We start from the raw sequence: 14,002 nt of genomic DNA, 5'->3' as shown, positions 1-14,002 counted from the left end.
GAACCTGTAACATGAAGACAGCCTGAGGAAAGCATTTAGCAGGACAGACACAGCAAATTGCTCTCTCATTTCAGTTCTATGCATAAAGGAAGTTAGACGTACTTACACACATCCCTTTCTGCCCTCAGCCTCCTGAATCCTGCAATATTTATGATGCAAACTCTAGACTGCAGAGCAGTTTTTGTGGACTTATTACAGATCAAAGGCATGTCATCTGTACCACATCCACATTTATTTTTCCAGATTCAGGTACAAGTACAAACGCTACAGACTCAAGCCACTGTCAATGATGTGAAGGATATCGCTACTGCATTTGCATATGCTCTTTTGTTTTTCCCAGTAAAGAACAGTCTAACAGCATGCAATAACCTCCCTTATTTAAAGATTGAGGTGTCCAAGTCAATGCCCAAGCTCCCAGACTGCAACTTCCTCTCAAGAATTGACTCGGATCAGGGAGATCAATGCAGAGAGAGATCTGTCTCTTCTGAAACTGGTAGATGCTTCCTTCTGCCTAGCAAAAACTAATATCCCTATCAGTATTCCTTCCAAGACCCCCAAACTTCTCGTATAGTATAGGAACTGCAAGACTGTGTAACAGTGCCACCTGGTGATATGCATCACAGCAATTTTTTTCTTCCTCCTGGAATCACGCGAAAATCTTCCTTTCAGGTGGTCTTAATCTGCAAGTCCCCATAAAACATAATTTATCGCACTGTCAGTTTATCTTGAGCACCTCTGCTTGTGCCTAGAAGTCAAATTACTACGGTTTTCAAAGTTATTCAGGCCATATCTTGTCTTTTCCTTCAGGACTGGCTCTTATATGCGCTCTGTATAGATGTGGTCTAACTTGATACAAATCCCCATCATAACTTTGTATGGAGTCTAGAAACTTAGTGTCTTCTGAGAAATAAATCTGAATTAATATTATCAATGATCGACTAGACCTCCTCCCCCCTGCTTTTTTTGTTCATCTTTTCAGTCTTTGGGATGTGATGTAAAAAAAAAAAAAAATATTTAAAAAGAAAAACCAAAAAGCCCCAATAGCAACAAAAACAAATCTCCCAAAAAGTTTCCCTCTCAAAGACAGAAAAAAATATTTCTGTAGTATTTGATCTCACACTCTTTCATCTCTTTCACCTGATCTCTGTGGGATGCAGATGGAAAATGGAGGAAAGCATTGCAAATGGGAGATCAGGCTCAACTTCTAGCACCCCTATCTGACTTTCACAGCTGTCTGCAAGCCTGAACCTTTCTTTTATAAGTGACCTCCAATTCCTCTACTGAAAATCACAGCAAGTTCAGAACTGTTATCGCTTTCTGGGTTGCCACTATTTCTTACTAGACCTTTCTTGGACTTGTTTCAGCAAGCTGACCTGGATACTTTGAAGTCTGAATTCAAGAACCGCACTTTTTTCTGTGCTGCTACAGGAGTTTTTAGAACAATTCAGCCCTTTTTGGAGAAGGACTAATTCCTGTTTGGGGATTTTTCTTAACTCTTTCTTTTTTACCTATAATCCTATAAGCACCTAAAGGCATGTAATCAGCGATTCTTCCTTAAAGTATAGCCACACAAAGATTTAATTTTTGTGTGTGTGTACTCATAAAATGTATGAATGATAATATTTATTCTCTAAATTATCCTACCAAGATCAGTGAAACACTGGTCCTGTAAATATTTTTCAGTTAAAAGTTCAGTTGCACTTCTGGAAAATGCTGAGAAGTATTCTGGTTCAATTATGAGGAGATCTAAGTTATTTCACCGATGGGGCTGCAGTGGAATTACTCCTATTGCCTCAAATCTGGCCAACCTACAAAAGTCACAGTGCGGAAAAGTCCCTAATACTGTAGCAGACAGGTTAGATGATCCTCATACTCAGCTTGAAGTCTTGGTTTGACATCTGCCTCCAGCACTAATTTATCTTATGATCTTAGATTAAAGTATGCAAGGAACTGTTATTACCATGCAAACTGGGGATTTTAACCTATAATGGCAAATTGTGGCAACAAATGTCAAGATAGAAAAAGTTCCCCTAACCCTTAGCAGAGGGAAGGATCTGTTGTCCTTGCAGCCTGTCTGCAACAGACCAATGACTAGGTAAGAAATATGAGAGGAAAGAAAAATTGTTCAACACTGTGACAGGTTTGAGATGAATAAACTGTAAATTCAGAGGGAGAGTTGAGGTGAAGATTGCTTGAGTGTTCGTTGCATTAAAAATCAGCAAAAAATGAGGGAATAATTCTCCAGCCGGCAGAAAAGGAGATCAAAATACAGGTTGGTTAAAGCAGCTTGTTTGGCCAAGGGGTCTAAGGGCACCTGAAGTTGAAGCGGTTTAGTGAGGAGAAGCATGTATCTACAAACTACCAAAACTCTACACCATTTTGTGGCAAAAGGAAAGCTCAAACAGAGTAAGAATTGCACCAGAATTACACTGAAAAGAGAAGACAAAGATGGCCCATAGCAGCGTAGTCACACTGTGGCTTGCAGATCACTGATGGCAAGTGAAATATCAGACTTTGATCTGTAAAACAATTATCAGTCCTGCACACTCATCTGTGGCTATGTGCAAGCATAACTGGGAATTAACATCCATTAAAATATATTAATTGATGTTTATGATTATAATAATTTATAAGTTGTAAAGCTATTTTATTTAAATATAGGTGTTTTTAATATAATTATCATCCCCTCTCCCAACTGCTAAGAAATAGTAGGATACAAGTTGTCCAGAGATTTTATAATTGCATACCTTTAATAAAGTGTTTGAGAATCTCAGTTTTATAGCAATAATGTGGAGAAAATGGGAGCTTACACTTTCTTTTGGAAGGAATACTCTTACAAAGACTCTTTTGGAAAAGTTTGCTGGGGCCTCCAGCAGGCGGGGTCTCACTTTTCATTCTTTAGTATCATAGAGTAGACCAATAATTTAACCTTAACACTTTCAGGAGGCCTAAGTATATCAGCCTAACATAGTAAATTGTTTATAACTGTCAGGATTTTCAAAATTATAGTATGAACAACAGGTTAACAAATGTGAATAACCAGTACCAGCAGCATATTTCTGATTTAACATCATTTAATCTAGGAAATCATGACCAAAGAATAACGGAAAACCAAAATAAAGCCAAGGTTTCCAGTCAGAAACCTAGCTTTATTACAAACTAATATATAAACATAACTTTCCCTTAGTCTGCGTTATTAGTTATAGGTGATTACCATATATGCCTGCATATAATCTTAGAAGTTAGCCAAATATCTGTCTGGATTCCTGACCATTTTATTTTAGTGACAGAGTATGCATCAAGATAGCATGCATCTAGCATTAATCCTTTTGGTTTCTTTTTCTTCCTGCGTCTTCAGTGTCCCATTGCCTGGAACTGCACATCACTGCTTTAGCAGCACTAGGGAGGGGTGACAAAGGCTGCACACCACATCCCACCGGCTACTGTCCTCACCACTGTGGTAAGCTTGCACGGCTGAGAACCCCTCCACCAGCAGAAGGATACAGGAGGTATCATTAGCAGAAGTTAGTGCATTAGGGGTTAAACAATTTGCATTTCGTTAACAACACTTCATTTTTGCCCTCAAAGTTTATCTACATTAAAATATTCTAAATGTAGTGTGTTTCTGTAAGTCTAATTATATGCGATATGTGAAAACATATTTGATAATCACATTGCTAATTATGTGCAATCACTTCAATACACAGGTGCAAAGCTGCAGAAATATGCATATTTGAATCTCTTCATATACAGATATAAACCACAACTTTGCAGTTACTTAAGTGTTCAGTGACCCGGTATTTCTCTGGGACTGTATTTCCTTAGATTTTTGAGTGGCTAGTGCCTTTGGAACCAAAGAAATGCGCTAGGCTACTACAAACCTAGGACTGAATTTATTTGTGGATGTTCCACTGCAAAAAAAACCCTGTAATTCCTGACTTTCCCATAGTTTATGAACATTTTAAAGCACACATTTTATAATTTATTGAGATACACCATGCTGACTTCAGAGATGTGGGAATCATAATTTTTCATTTTCTTCTGGGAGCTTTAATTCTCACAATGTTCCTTTAGTATGTATTTGCCTGGAACATCATGTATATGTGCATATGAATGTGTCTTTTCCAGTTTAGATTAAACTTAAGGGACTTTCTTAATGGTTTAATAATAGAAGGTAATAAAAGACTCGAGCAATAAATCCATTTTCATTATATGTGTAATAGCTTGTGGTTGCACTTTTTGCTTCTCTTTCATTTATGTGTAACTGTTATTTTTTACATTGATTTTTAAAGCTGTCTTCACAATGGATTGTAATTAGCTTTGTGTATAAATCATAAAAATTGAAATTTTTATATACTCAGATTAACTGAAAAGGACATAAAATATTAATTTGCATCATTCAAAAGAAATACTTCTATGTTCCCTCTAAAGATATTCAGCATAAATTATTGGAAGAAATAGCTTTAGATGACTTTTCCATAAGTATTCTTTTTCACATTTGGGAATTGAGCTGAAATGAGCCCTGACAAGCGAGAAACCTATCTACTAGTTCACTACTAATATTGCCAAAATGACAGACCTATGAGAAGGGACATAGCAAAATCTGAAAAGCAGCATTGGAGTTTGTTCCACTGGAAACAAATCCATTGTATTTCACACAATAAAGCAGCATGGCTTTTTCTGTTTCACTTTAGCCACAAAAAGCTTTAATTAAAATAAATTATACTTAAGAGTCACAGAATAGTTGTTATGGAAATTGCGCATGCCAGCCACCATAACAGGGTTCAACTCTAGGTTTCCACTGAATCGGTAAGCCAAGAAGAGATTCTTTTATATAAGTCCTTTTCATTAACAGCAACTATAGCTTGAGCTGGGTGCCTCCAAAGAGAGATCCCAAAGAAAGAAATCCCTGAGCAATTATACACTCACATCTAAGTTCCCTACCCCTCATGCGACAGCTTGGACCAATAGTAATATTAAGGTCTGGGGTCTTCCTGTTCTTCATTGAGTCCATTCATTGTCTCTAGATGGGCCGTTTCTTTTCTTATCTCTGAGGCTGCAGCTTCTGCTGAGATGGTAGCTTCCTTACCGTCAGCTTGAACCTGCTCTGGGTCCTTCTTTTACTTAACTAGGCAAAAGTTCAACACATCTAGGTGAAAGTTCACAGCTTGTGGCCTCAGGTTTCTGCAAATTTTGCTACTTATGCTAAGCAAGGTGTAAGTAGTATACCAAATCACACAACATAGTTTAGGTTGGAAAAGCGTGCTGAGGGCCGTCTTGTTCTCCTTGTGCGTAAAGCAGGACCAGCTTCAAAGTTACTCAGGTTGCTCAGTGCCTTGTCTGGTCAAGAGTCACAGCCCCATAAAACACAGGATGTAATCCTAAGTGTCCCCACTCTCTGAAATTAGAATGACACAATGCAGAGGGGAGCATCCTTTTAAGAAGTGCATTATATTTTTCTTTCCTGCATTAGAGGTGCGCTAGCAAGACATTCAGTGGGAAGTGAGGGATAAACACACAATTTCTCCTGCTGGCTGCTCAGTCACACGCAGCCCGCGAGCCAGCTGGTCCTGGTGCCTAGCTTCTGCTGTCACCCAAAAACTGCTCCACGCACAGCTGGGAACAGGGAGTTACTGCAGGAGAAGTTACTTCTTCAGGAGCACGTACCTTCTCCCACAGAAGTGGTTCCTCAGTCCTGCTGAGTCTGTAATTCAGCCTGAGCCAGGAGCTGCTGTGTCGAACAGCCCTGCCTCCCAGCACACACCTTCACTGGAGGATGCTGGATGGTGTGGTCTACACCTGCACAGGTGAAAATACAGTTGCAATTCTGAATCATTTTTAAAAGGACGGAAGAGTTTCTTCACAGAAAAACTGCACTTGGCTCTAAGTAGACAGTATGTCATGGTCCTGCAGTTCTCGCTTCTGTGAAAAGTGACTTTGTTGAACACACGTTCAGGACATATTGGCTAATTTTCCAACTTCTCTTAGGCATCCTGGAAAGGATTCAGAACTCAGCTCACTGATCTCACTAAAAAGGAAAAATCAGCAATATACTTCGCTCTACAGGTATTTTACCTTTACATTTTCCACCTTGCATGTAGCAATAGCACCTTTTGATTTGTAGATGATAGGCCTACAAGTCAAATCCTACTCCTCTGTTCTGGGAAATATTGTGTTTATTTCCTCTGTGAAGGCACCTGCATCTTCAGACCAAAGTCGTCTTTGATGCTGCTGTTGCACTATATGTCCAGAGTTGCCCTGAGGTACTTCATTGCACATATGAGCTTATGAATTAATGTAAAAATATTCAACTTAGTACTTTTTATTTATAAATGCTCTATCTATTGAAGTTATAATCTCTAAAATATTTGCATGTGACAAACCATGTCTAAAATACAAGTATGTGGCTATTATTTGAATTATTAACTATAGTGATGTAATAGCCTTACTGTACATTTTATGCTAATTTTTGTGTCACCTGTGTTCCTTTCACTGAGTATGTAGACAGATTCAGAAGTTACAGTTAGGGAAAGAAGGAAACTTTTTTTCAACACCTGAGAACCTCACAGAGTTCTGTAGATAAAAGAATAATTATGAGAGCACACCACTTAACAACCAGGGTTGTTAGCCGGTGTCAGAAGTGCCAACTCATGTTACATGATGAGCTTGATCCAAAAAGCTAAGATGTAGCATAGTCAGACCTACTATGTCTGACTCAGAAAAACCTACTATGTTAAAGATAAGCCCTATTTTTTTCCATTGTTACCGTTAGTTGCTCAGGTTTGGCACAGTTGGAGACAGTACAGTCCAGAAATTCACACAACCACACTGCCTTGTTGGCACAGCAGAGCTGTGGCATTCCTTATGAACTTGAGCTGGTATATCCAAATGGAGCTGCCTTCCCCATTACATTTTACTGTTCTCCACCTATGCAGTATGGACATGCCCTGAGATTTGTAGGCAGTTTGTTGCCTGGGAAGTATACATTTCTGTCTTTTACATTTCTGAAGTGGGTCATTTTAAATAAGAAGCTGTAACTTTTATGTTTATTTTACAAAACAAAATGTTGCTTCAGGTTTTTTTCTTTTCTTTTTTAATAAATGTTGGAAAGAGACGAATACTGAAAGACAGCCATTTACTGTCACTGAAGCTGCATGTGTAGGCATAGCAAAGCAGCATGAATTCTGATTGCCAGAAAGTTGCACTGAGCATCTTCCGTGAGCTGTTGAAACCAGGCCAATGTTACTTCTGCAACAATTTTTATTTCACTTGCTTGTCCTTGTAAATCAAAATGAAGAGCTAACAGACTATCAAATATATTTTGCATTATTACATAATAACACTATATTGAGATATGCTAATCAAATAACCCAGCTTGGGTTATTTATTTTCAATGGAATGGATGAGAAGCGATGCAGTACCACATCCTTAATCTCTTCAGGGAAACACCTCAAATGCCTGACATAGGAGTGACATTGACAGGTTCTGAGGAGATCGTCCACCAATCTCACAGCAAGATAAAAGGATGCCAGCAGTTACTGCTCAGGAGGCTGTCAATTAATAAACAGATAGCAGGTATATCTTTTGACTTGTGTTTGACATTTACATTATCTCTGAGTTAGGGAGAAAGGGAGCCTTTCAGCTCAAAAATTGTTTTCAACCTGTTAAAAAATAAAGTTTTATTTTCAGCTAACTGAATACACCAATGAAGCTCAACTTATTTCCACTTATTGCTACTGTTCCTATTAAATAGACATAGCTCACTGTGACTTATACTATAAAAGTTATGCATCCTACTGAGAAGCGTTCATTAATCACTTCCTCTGTTCACACTGAAACAGCTATGATAATCAATTCTTATTTGCACAGCTGTGGTATGAATAATTTCAAAATTTTGCTTCAATTGTTCTTCTGTTCTGCTGAAAAATGGTTTCAGAGAACTAAGGGTGTTTCTCATGTATGTATGGAATGTACATACAAGAATGGCCAAGTGTTATTTGGAATACTTAACTACATAAAATTCTGCTGTAGAAATGAAGATTAAGTCTGCTCTCCATCTTCTACGTTTGCACACTGCTTAAAAATTAAAATTTGCTTTTGTCAAAATATAAAGAGATAGATATTTTAAAAGTGTGTAATGGCTTTTTGTGGCTAGAATGTAGCCAAGGTACCAAAGCAAAGGGAAGATGGATAAATATGCAAAAGATTTTATAAGGAAGATAATGTTCTGCTACAACACTGTATTTCTTTCTGAGGAGCGATCAAAACTGCATCTTAAGCAATGGATCAGATTGCCCAGAGAGGTTGTACAGGTGCCAGCTTTGGATTTTTTCAAGACTTGACAGGACCTCAGAGCTGATCCTGCTCTGAGCAGGAGATCGGACTACAGACTTCCTCAAGTCCCTTCCAACTTCATTTATTCTATTTATGATCCTGAATTTTATGCACCTAAAAAAAAAAAAATCCTAAATAGGAGGGAGAGAAATGTTTCAGCAGGGAGATTCTTTCTGTCCAATGGAGATCTCTGAATTCAAGCAGAAAGGACCATCCCTCAACAGAAAAAATGGAGCAACTATTTTCTGTAGTTGACCACAGACTAATTATCTGATCTTTGATTCAGAGCTTCCACTTTGTCTTGCCGCTGAATTCAAAGCCAGTTGTATTTCCACAGCCAGTGCCAACAAATTTTATTTATCTTTTTGTATGGCAAATCATAAATTGTCACAGTTCAAGATGAAACAAGTACAAGCTATTAAGAGTTCGCCTTTAAACAATAGCAGCCTCTTCAATATGAATATAACACAAACTGTAACACAGCAACTTTATAGGAAAGCAAATGATAGATTAGGGCAAGGTAGATGCATCCATCATCACAAATACACAGTATCACATGGAGTTATGAAAAATGGGTGGTAAATGTATATATATGGGGAAAGTGCTTAGTAAATTTCAGTTTTGGCTGAAGAAACAGCAAAAAGCAACTTGTTGGTAACTCCTTTAACCACACAGGATTGTTAGGGTTGAGTTTGCTTTGGTAGATGGTCAACATAAACAGCTGTAGCCTATTCTGTGCAGAACAAGTGTAGTGTGAGTTCTAAGTCCATCAAGTGCATTTTGAAGTGGATGAAGTGAAGCATTTGCTATGGAGTGATGGAAGTGTCTTTTATCAGTTCATCACATGTGTTTTTACTTTCTATGGATGCAAGACTTTGACCGCATACATGTGTTATTAGCACAGAAATACAAGGAGCCCAGACTTACTCATCTGTACAGTACTTCAGCCATGCCATCCCTGTTAGCAGCAACAGCTTCTGAACTGTCAATATGAAAGAAAAAAGCTGCTTAGATATATTCTTAGATTAGATTTCTCCATATAAAAGATGCTGAATTTTGCTATTTCTAATGGCCTTACACATGAACCAAAAGAATTACTCATGTGGTTTTCATTTCTACAGAGGCATACCAAGGTTGGACTATTAGTCTTGGTTGGCACCACCAATGTGTAACAGTGGTACCTGAGAATCATCTGACATAACAACACAAATTTCTAAGAATATGTCCAAAAAAGGTCAAACACAAAGGCCCCAGACTGAATTTACATGTAAGTGACCCTCAGGAACATCTTTGTCATACTTTCAGATGATAAAGACCCAGCAGCATGTTAAGTAATCATTTTGTTTGGTCAGATTCTGTTTGAGAACACCTGGCAGACAGACTCCTTTTGTTTGTACGTATGCTGTTATACTGACCAGTCCTGAGCACTAGCAACCCAAACTACACAATCCATAGCCTGTTCCCTAGACTAGTGCCCTACTAGTCTCCTGCCACCCACACAGCACCTTTAAACAGTCACAAAATGATTGTGAGCAAAATAAATCAAGGTGTATGCAGCAGCAAGATGTTCCAGGTTTCAGCTTCAAGTTCCATGAGTCACGTTTCGGAAAAGGTAATACCCCCTATTTTTAATACATCTGGAGGATTCTTCTTCTAATAACTACTCGGCGCTACTCTGTATTCACATCCCACAGTACTGCTCCAGAAGCACCCACATCAGCCTCCCGTGGCTTTGCTACAGCTGAGAAAGAACCAAGGGAAGTGTAGCAGCTTTATTAAGGAAATGGAATTACTACTGAGATTTCCAAAACAGATATAAAAGAAGTTAGACCACAGCCTGAAAATTGTTAGCAGAAGTTAGGTAGAGGCATGGTTCTAGTGAAGCTCATGTTTATTGAGGAAAAAAAATATGCAGATAGGAAGAACATACCTGAAAATAGAAATTGGTTTGGAAAACTTTCACTTGGCAGGGGAAGGCAATAAATTACTTCCCCTTTCCACCAACCGCTACATAGGAATACATACACGTATTCTGTATGAGGCTGCTGACACTTAGGTAACACCTCAGTTACCATTTTTAGCCTGGCGAAGGCCAAGGAAGAACAGCCATTTAGAGGAAAACGCAGGCAGAGAGGCACTGCGCAGCGTGGGGAGCGTCCGTGCAGGCGGCTGCTGTCCCGGCGGCGGGATAGGACACCACCGCCTCGCCCCTCCTCAGCCGCGAGCGGCCGCCGCGCCTCACACCGCTCGGAGAGCAGCACAGCCCCGCAACTGAAACCTAAAGAGAGCCAACACAAAACCCACGCTTGTAAAACAACCCAAAAATTTACAGAAACCAGTGGAAACGCCCCCGCGCCAGGAGACGGCCGCGGGCAGGGCGGGAAGCGCCTGAGCACAGCCCAGCGGCCGGAGGTACGGCCCCTCCCGCGCTTGCGCGGCGGCTCGAGCCACTCGGCGTTCCCGCCCGTGCTCCGCCCCCAGCGCCGCGTGTCACCCCGCGAGGCTGGCTAGCCCCGCTATTTATTTGGCGTCAGCTCCTGATTGGTTCCTGGCCTGGCCAATAGCGCTATAGCGAGGGCACAGCACAGCCAGTAGGAGCAAGGCCGAGGCTGTGTGGGCGGGGCAGCAGTGCGCACGCCGAGGCGGAGCGGGCCGCGGGAGCCGTGGAGGGTGGCAGCAGCTGTGAGCAGCCCTCGCCGCCCTCTCTTCCTCATGGCGAGCCGGCCGGCGCTGCCTGCCTTACTCCTCGTCCTCTTGTGTGCCCAGCCGTGCCCCTGCGGCAAGGCTCCAGCCTCCTCCCAGGCCGTGACGGCCCGGCTGGCGGCGAAGTGGCCGGCGACCCCGTTGCTGCTAGAGGCGAGGTTCGTGCAGCCGCCGCCTCCCACCGCTGCCTCGCTGGGCCGGGGAGGGCCGGGCCGGGCAGCGCAGCGCAGCCGCGGCGGCGCCTCCCCGCGCGGTCCCGTGGGGCGGGGGCGCCGCGCTGAGGGGGCGCGAGGAGGGGGCGGCCCGTCCAGTCCCGCTCCCCGCTGCGCGGGCTGAGGGGAGGGTGGGCTGGCGGGAGGGGGCGGCTGCGCCCCCTTGCTCTCTCCCTCTTTGAGAGCGTGTGTTGAAGTACTCCTTTGGTGTAAAGCTTAGCTGTGTTCTCCCTTTGTGAGGCGTTACGGATACTGCTGGCGGTTTTGAGTTGCTATTTAAGTCGGCTTGTATTTAACCTCCTCGGGCGTCTTGCCGGTTAGGTTGAGGAGATGCGATGGGCCGATCTACTCAACCGCTACGTTCTGCTGAGTAACGGTGTTGCTTCATCTCACCCCAATTGGTTTACTCTCACTCAAGTGAAATAATTATGTGTAAAGGTATTTGTGAACATGTGAAGCTATAGTAGTAAAACGTCTTTTTTAAAAAAAGGTACTGTCAATTATAATTGTATTTTCAAAATAGGAAGTGAAAATGTTTTCCAGTGTTACATGTTTGTGGCTCCCCTGCCAGATTGGGTTTAAATCTTTTTTGGTTTGTTTTTAAACTTACTTGTTCGGAGAACTCCCATGAAAGGGAGAACTGCAAGTTTCTGTAATCAAATAAATGGCAATCTTCCAAAGTAAAGATTAGAAAACAGTACACTCATGCTAGCAAGTAGATCTTTCTGGCAGATGTAAAGAGGGGGAAAAGCAACTGATTTTCCTTTATGAAAAATCACAGAACTTAAAAAGCGTTACTGATAAATTAAATAATAGTATTTGGAAGGAAGCAAACCATACCTTTATGTTTTGTAAGGATTACCCCATCTTTGAAAGTGATCTAGAGATTGGGAGCCTCCCCAGCATAGCGCTGTAGATACTGTCATCAATAAAAGCTTGTACTTTAATTAAGAACTGTAACCTGGCAGTGGAAGTGGTTGAGTCGCCATCCTGGGAGGTATTTAAAAGATGCATAGACGTGGCACTTGGGGGACATGGTTTTGTGGTGGGTTTGGCAGTGCTGGGTTACCAGTTGGACTCAATGATCTTGAAGGTCTGAGTGTATGGTTCTTATTATTAAATTTAGTCACTATTAAATAAGGTTTGTGTGCTGAACTGATTTTATTTATAACAGCATGTTGTGGAAAAAGTAGAATTTTGTGTTTATTTCTGTATCAGAGAATAGTCTGCTTGCTTTACAGCTCTGATGGTTAAGTTCAGATTGGTAGTATTTTGTTCAAAATTTCTTTTAACCAAATATATACCACTGTTCAGTGTTTTATGCTACAGAGGTGTTAGATGATCATTGAATACTTAACACTTGGTTGTTGCTAGTTATTTGTTATTTTAAACAGCTGAAGATTTTAACTGTGGTACATTTTTGGACTAAATAAACCTATGGACAATTCATTTTTGTTTTTTAACAGTGAATTTATTGCAGAAGATGGTAATGAGAAGTTTTGGCAATTCTTGGAAACTGTACGAGAATTAACAGTTTATAAACAAGGAGGTAAGTTAAACAGCGTGCTAGTTTTAATACATTAACTTGCACCATATTTAACTTTTAAACATCAAGCTAACACATTAACTAGTTCCAATCAGGTATAGCCTAACTCTTCCACTGTTCCTTACTAGGCGGTTTTCTTTCAGAAAATTGTAGCATATTTCCACCTGAGAGCTCTACCTGTAGAGGAGTTATAAAAGCAAGGAAGATGAGGTGGACCGATCTGTTAACATTATGGAACAGAAATGTAACACTGCCTTGTTAATGGCTCAGCAAGAGCTTATAGGATATTCAGACTTCATGTTTTGTGTAAAATGGACGTTTGTAGGGGAGAGAATCCCACAAATAACTAAAAAGAGAATGCTAGCTAAAGTAAAAAATGAAAAGAATGACCGAAAAAGGTTTAATACTTCTATCCTCCCTTTCTCAGTTTCTCTGTGACTGTTTTCTAGCAGCAATACTGGTGTTTCAGAATAAATGTTTATCACTGTCAATACAGGATTAAAAAAGCTTTGCATGCTTAGACAGAAGATTACTAAGTTGTTAGAAGTTTGGAGAGAAGAAAGCATAAAATCCAACAAACGAAGCGTAAATGAGCCATCCCGGAAGATACCTGGGAGAGCAGTTTACTAGGAATGACCATTATATCTAAAAATTTGGAAATCTATCAGGCTTTACAACAGGTTGGTGGGTATTAGACTTCCTTGGTAGGTCAATAGATGAACAAGGTGAAAAAAGCTTCAAAACAAGGTAGGGCAGTTTGATTTTGCTCTTCACTTCAGAATGGTACAGCTCTTTAGGCATGGGTGTGAGGACCTTACACTAGAAGACACTTCAGGTAAATTGAATGTTACATTAATAGTCAAAAGCTAATAAATCGTAGAAAGATCATGCAGGAAATGGCAGTGAGATGACAGAAATGAATCCTTATTATGTGAAAAATGCTGTAGATGGGAGGGAGAACTTCAGGAACAACACACATCAGCAATCATAACTGACTGAACACAAGTTCAAAAGAGATTGGTGTCTCTGTGGATAAGTCAGTGAGAATGTTACCTGAGTGCTCAGCAATGCCCAAAGTGGCTGATAGGCTTAAAAGATTAGTAGGGAAGGCACAGGGACCCACATGGTAAACAACATTTTGCTGCTTATGACTGGTTTTTTTGTTATAAAAAACTGGGGGTTTATAACTGCTTCTTTTATAACGGTG

At 40.6% G+C, this 14,002-nt stretch overlaps 1 protein-coding gene across 1 annotated transcript in view; it reads left to right on the top strand.

Moving 5' to 3' along the window:
- The first annotated feature begins 10,955 nt into the window (after positions 1–10,955).
- Positions 10,956–14,002, top strand: part of UGGT2 (UDP-glucose glycoprotein glucosyltransferase 2) — an 88,319-nt gene continuing 85,272 nt past the window's right edge. Inside the window, exons 1-2 of the mRNA XM_056328582.1 lie at positions 10,956–11,195; positions 12,716–12,798. Of these exons, the coding sequence (XP_056184557.1) occupies positions 11,047–11,195; positions 12,716–12,798 (232 nt within the window). The 5' untranslated portion in view covers positions 10,956–11,046. The remainder of the gene's footprint in view (positions 11,196–12,715; positions 12,799–14,002) is intronic.

Source organism: Falco biarmicus, chromosome 2, assembly GCF_023638135.1.
Source record: "Falco biarmicus isolate bFalBia1 chromosome 2, bFalBia1.pri, whole genome shotgun sequence".
Classification (NCBI taxonomy): Eukaryota; Metazoa; Chordata; class Aves; order Falconiformes; family Falconidae; genus Falco; species Falco biarmicus.
This window is presented reverse-complemented; position numbering and strand designations above follow the sequence as displayed.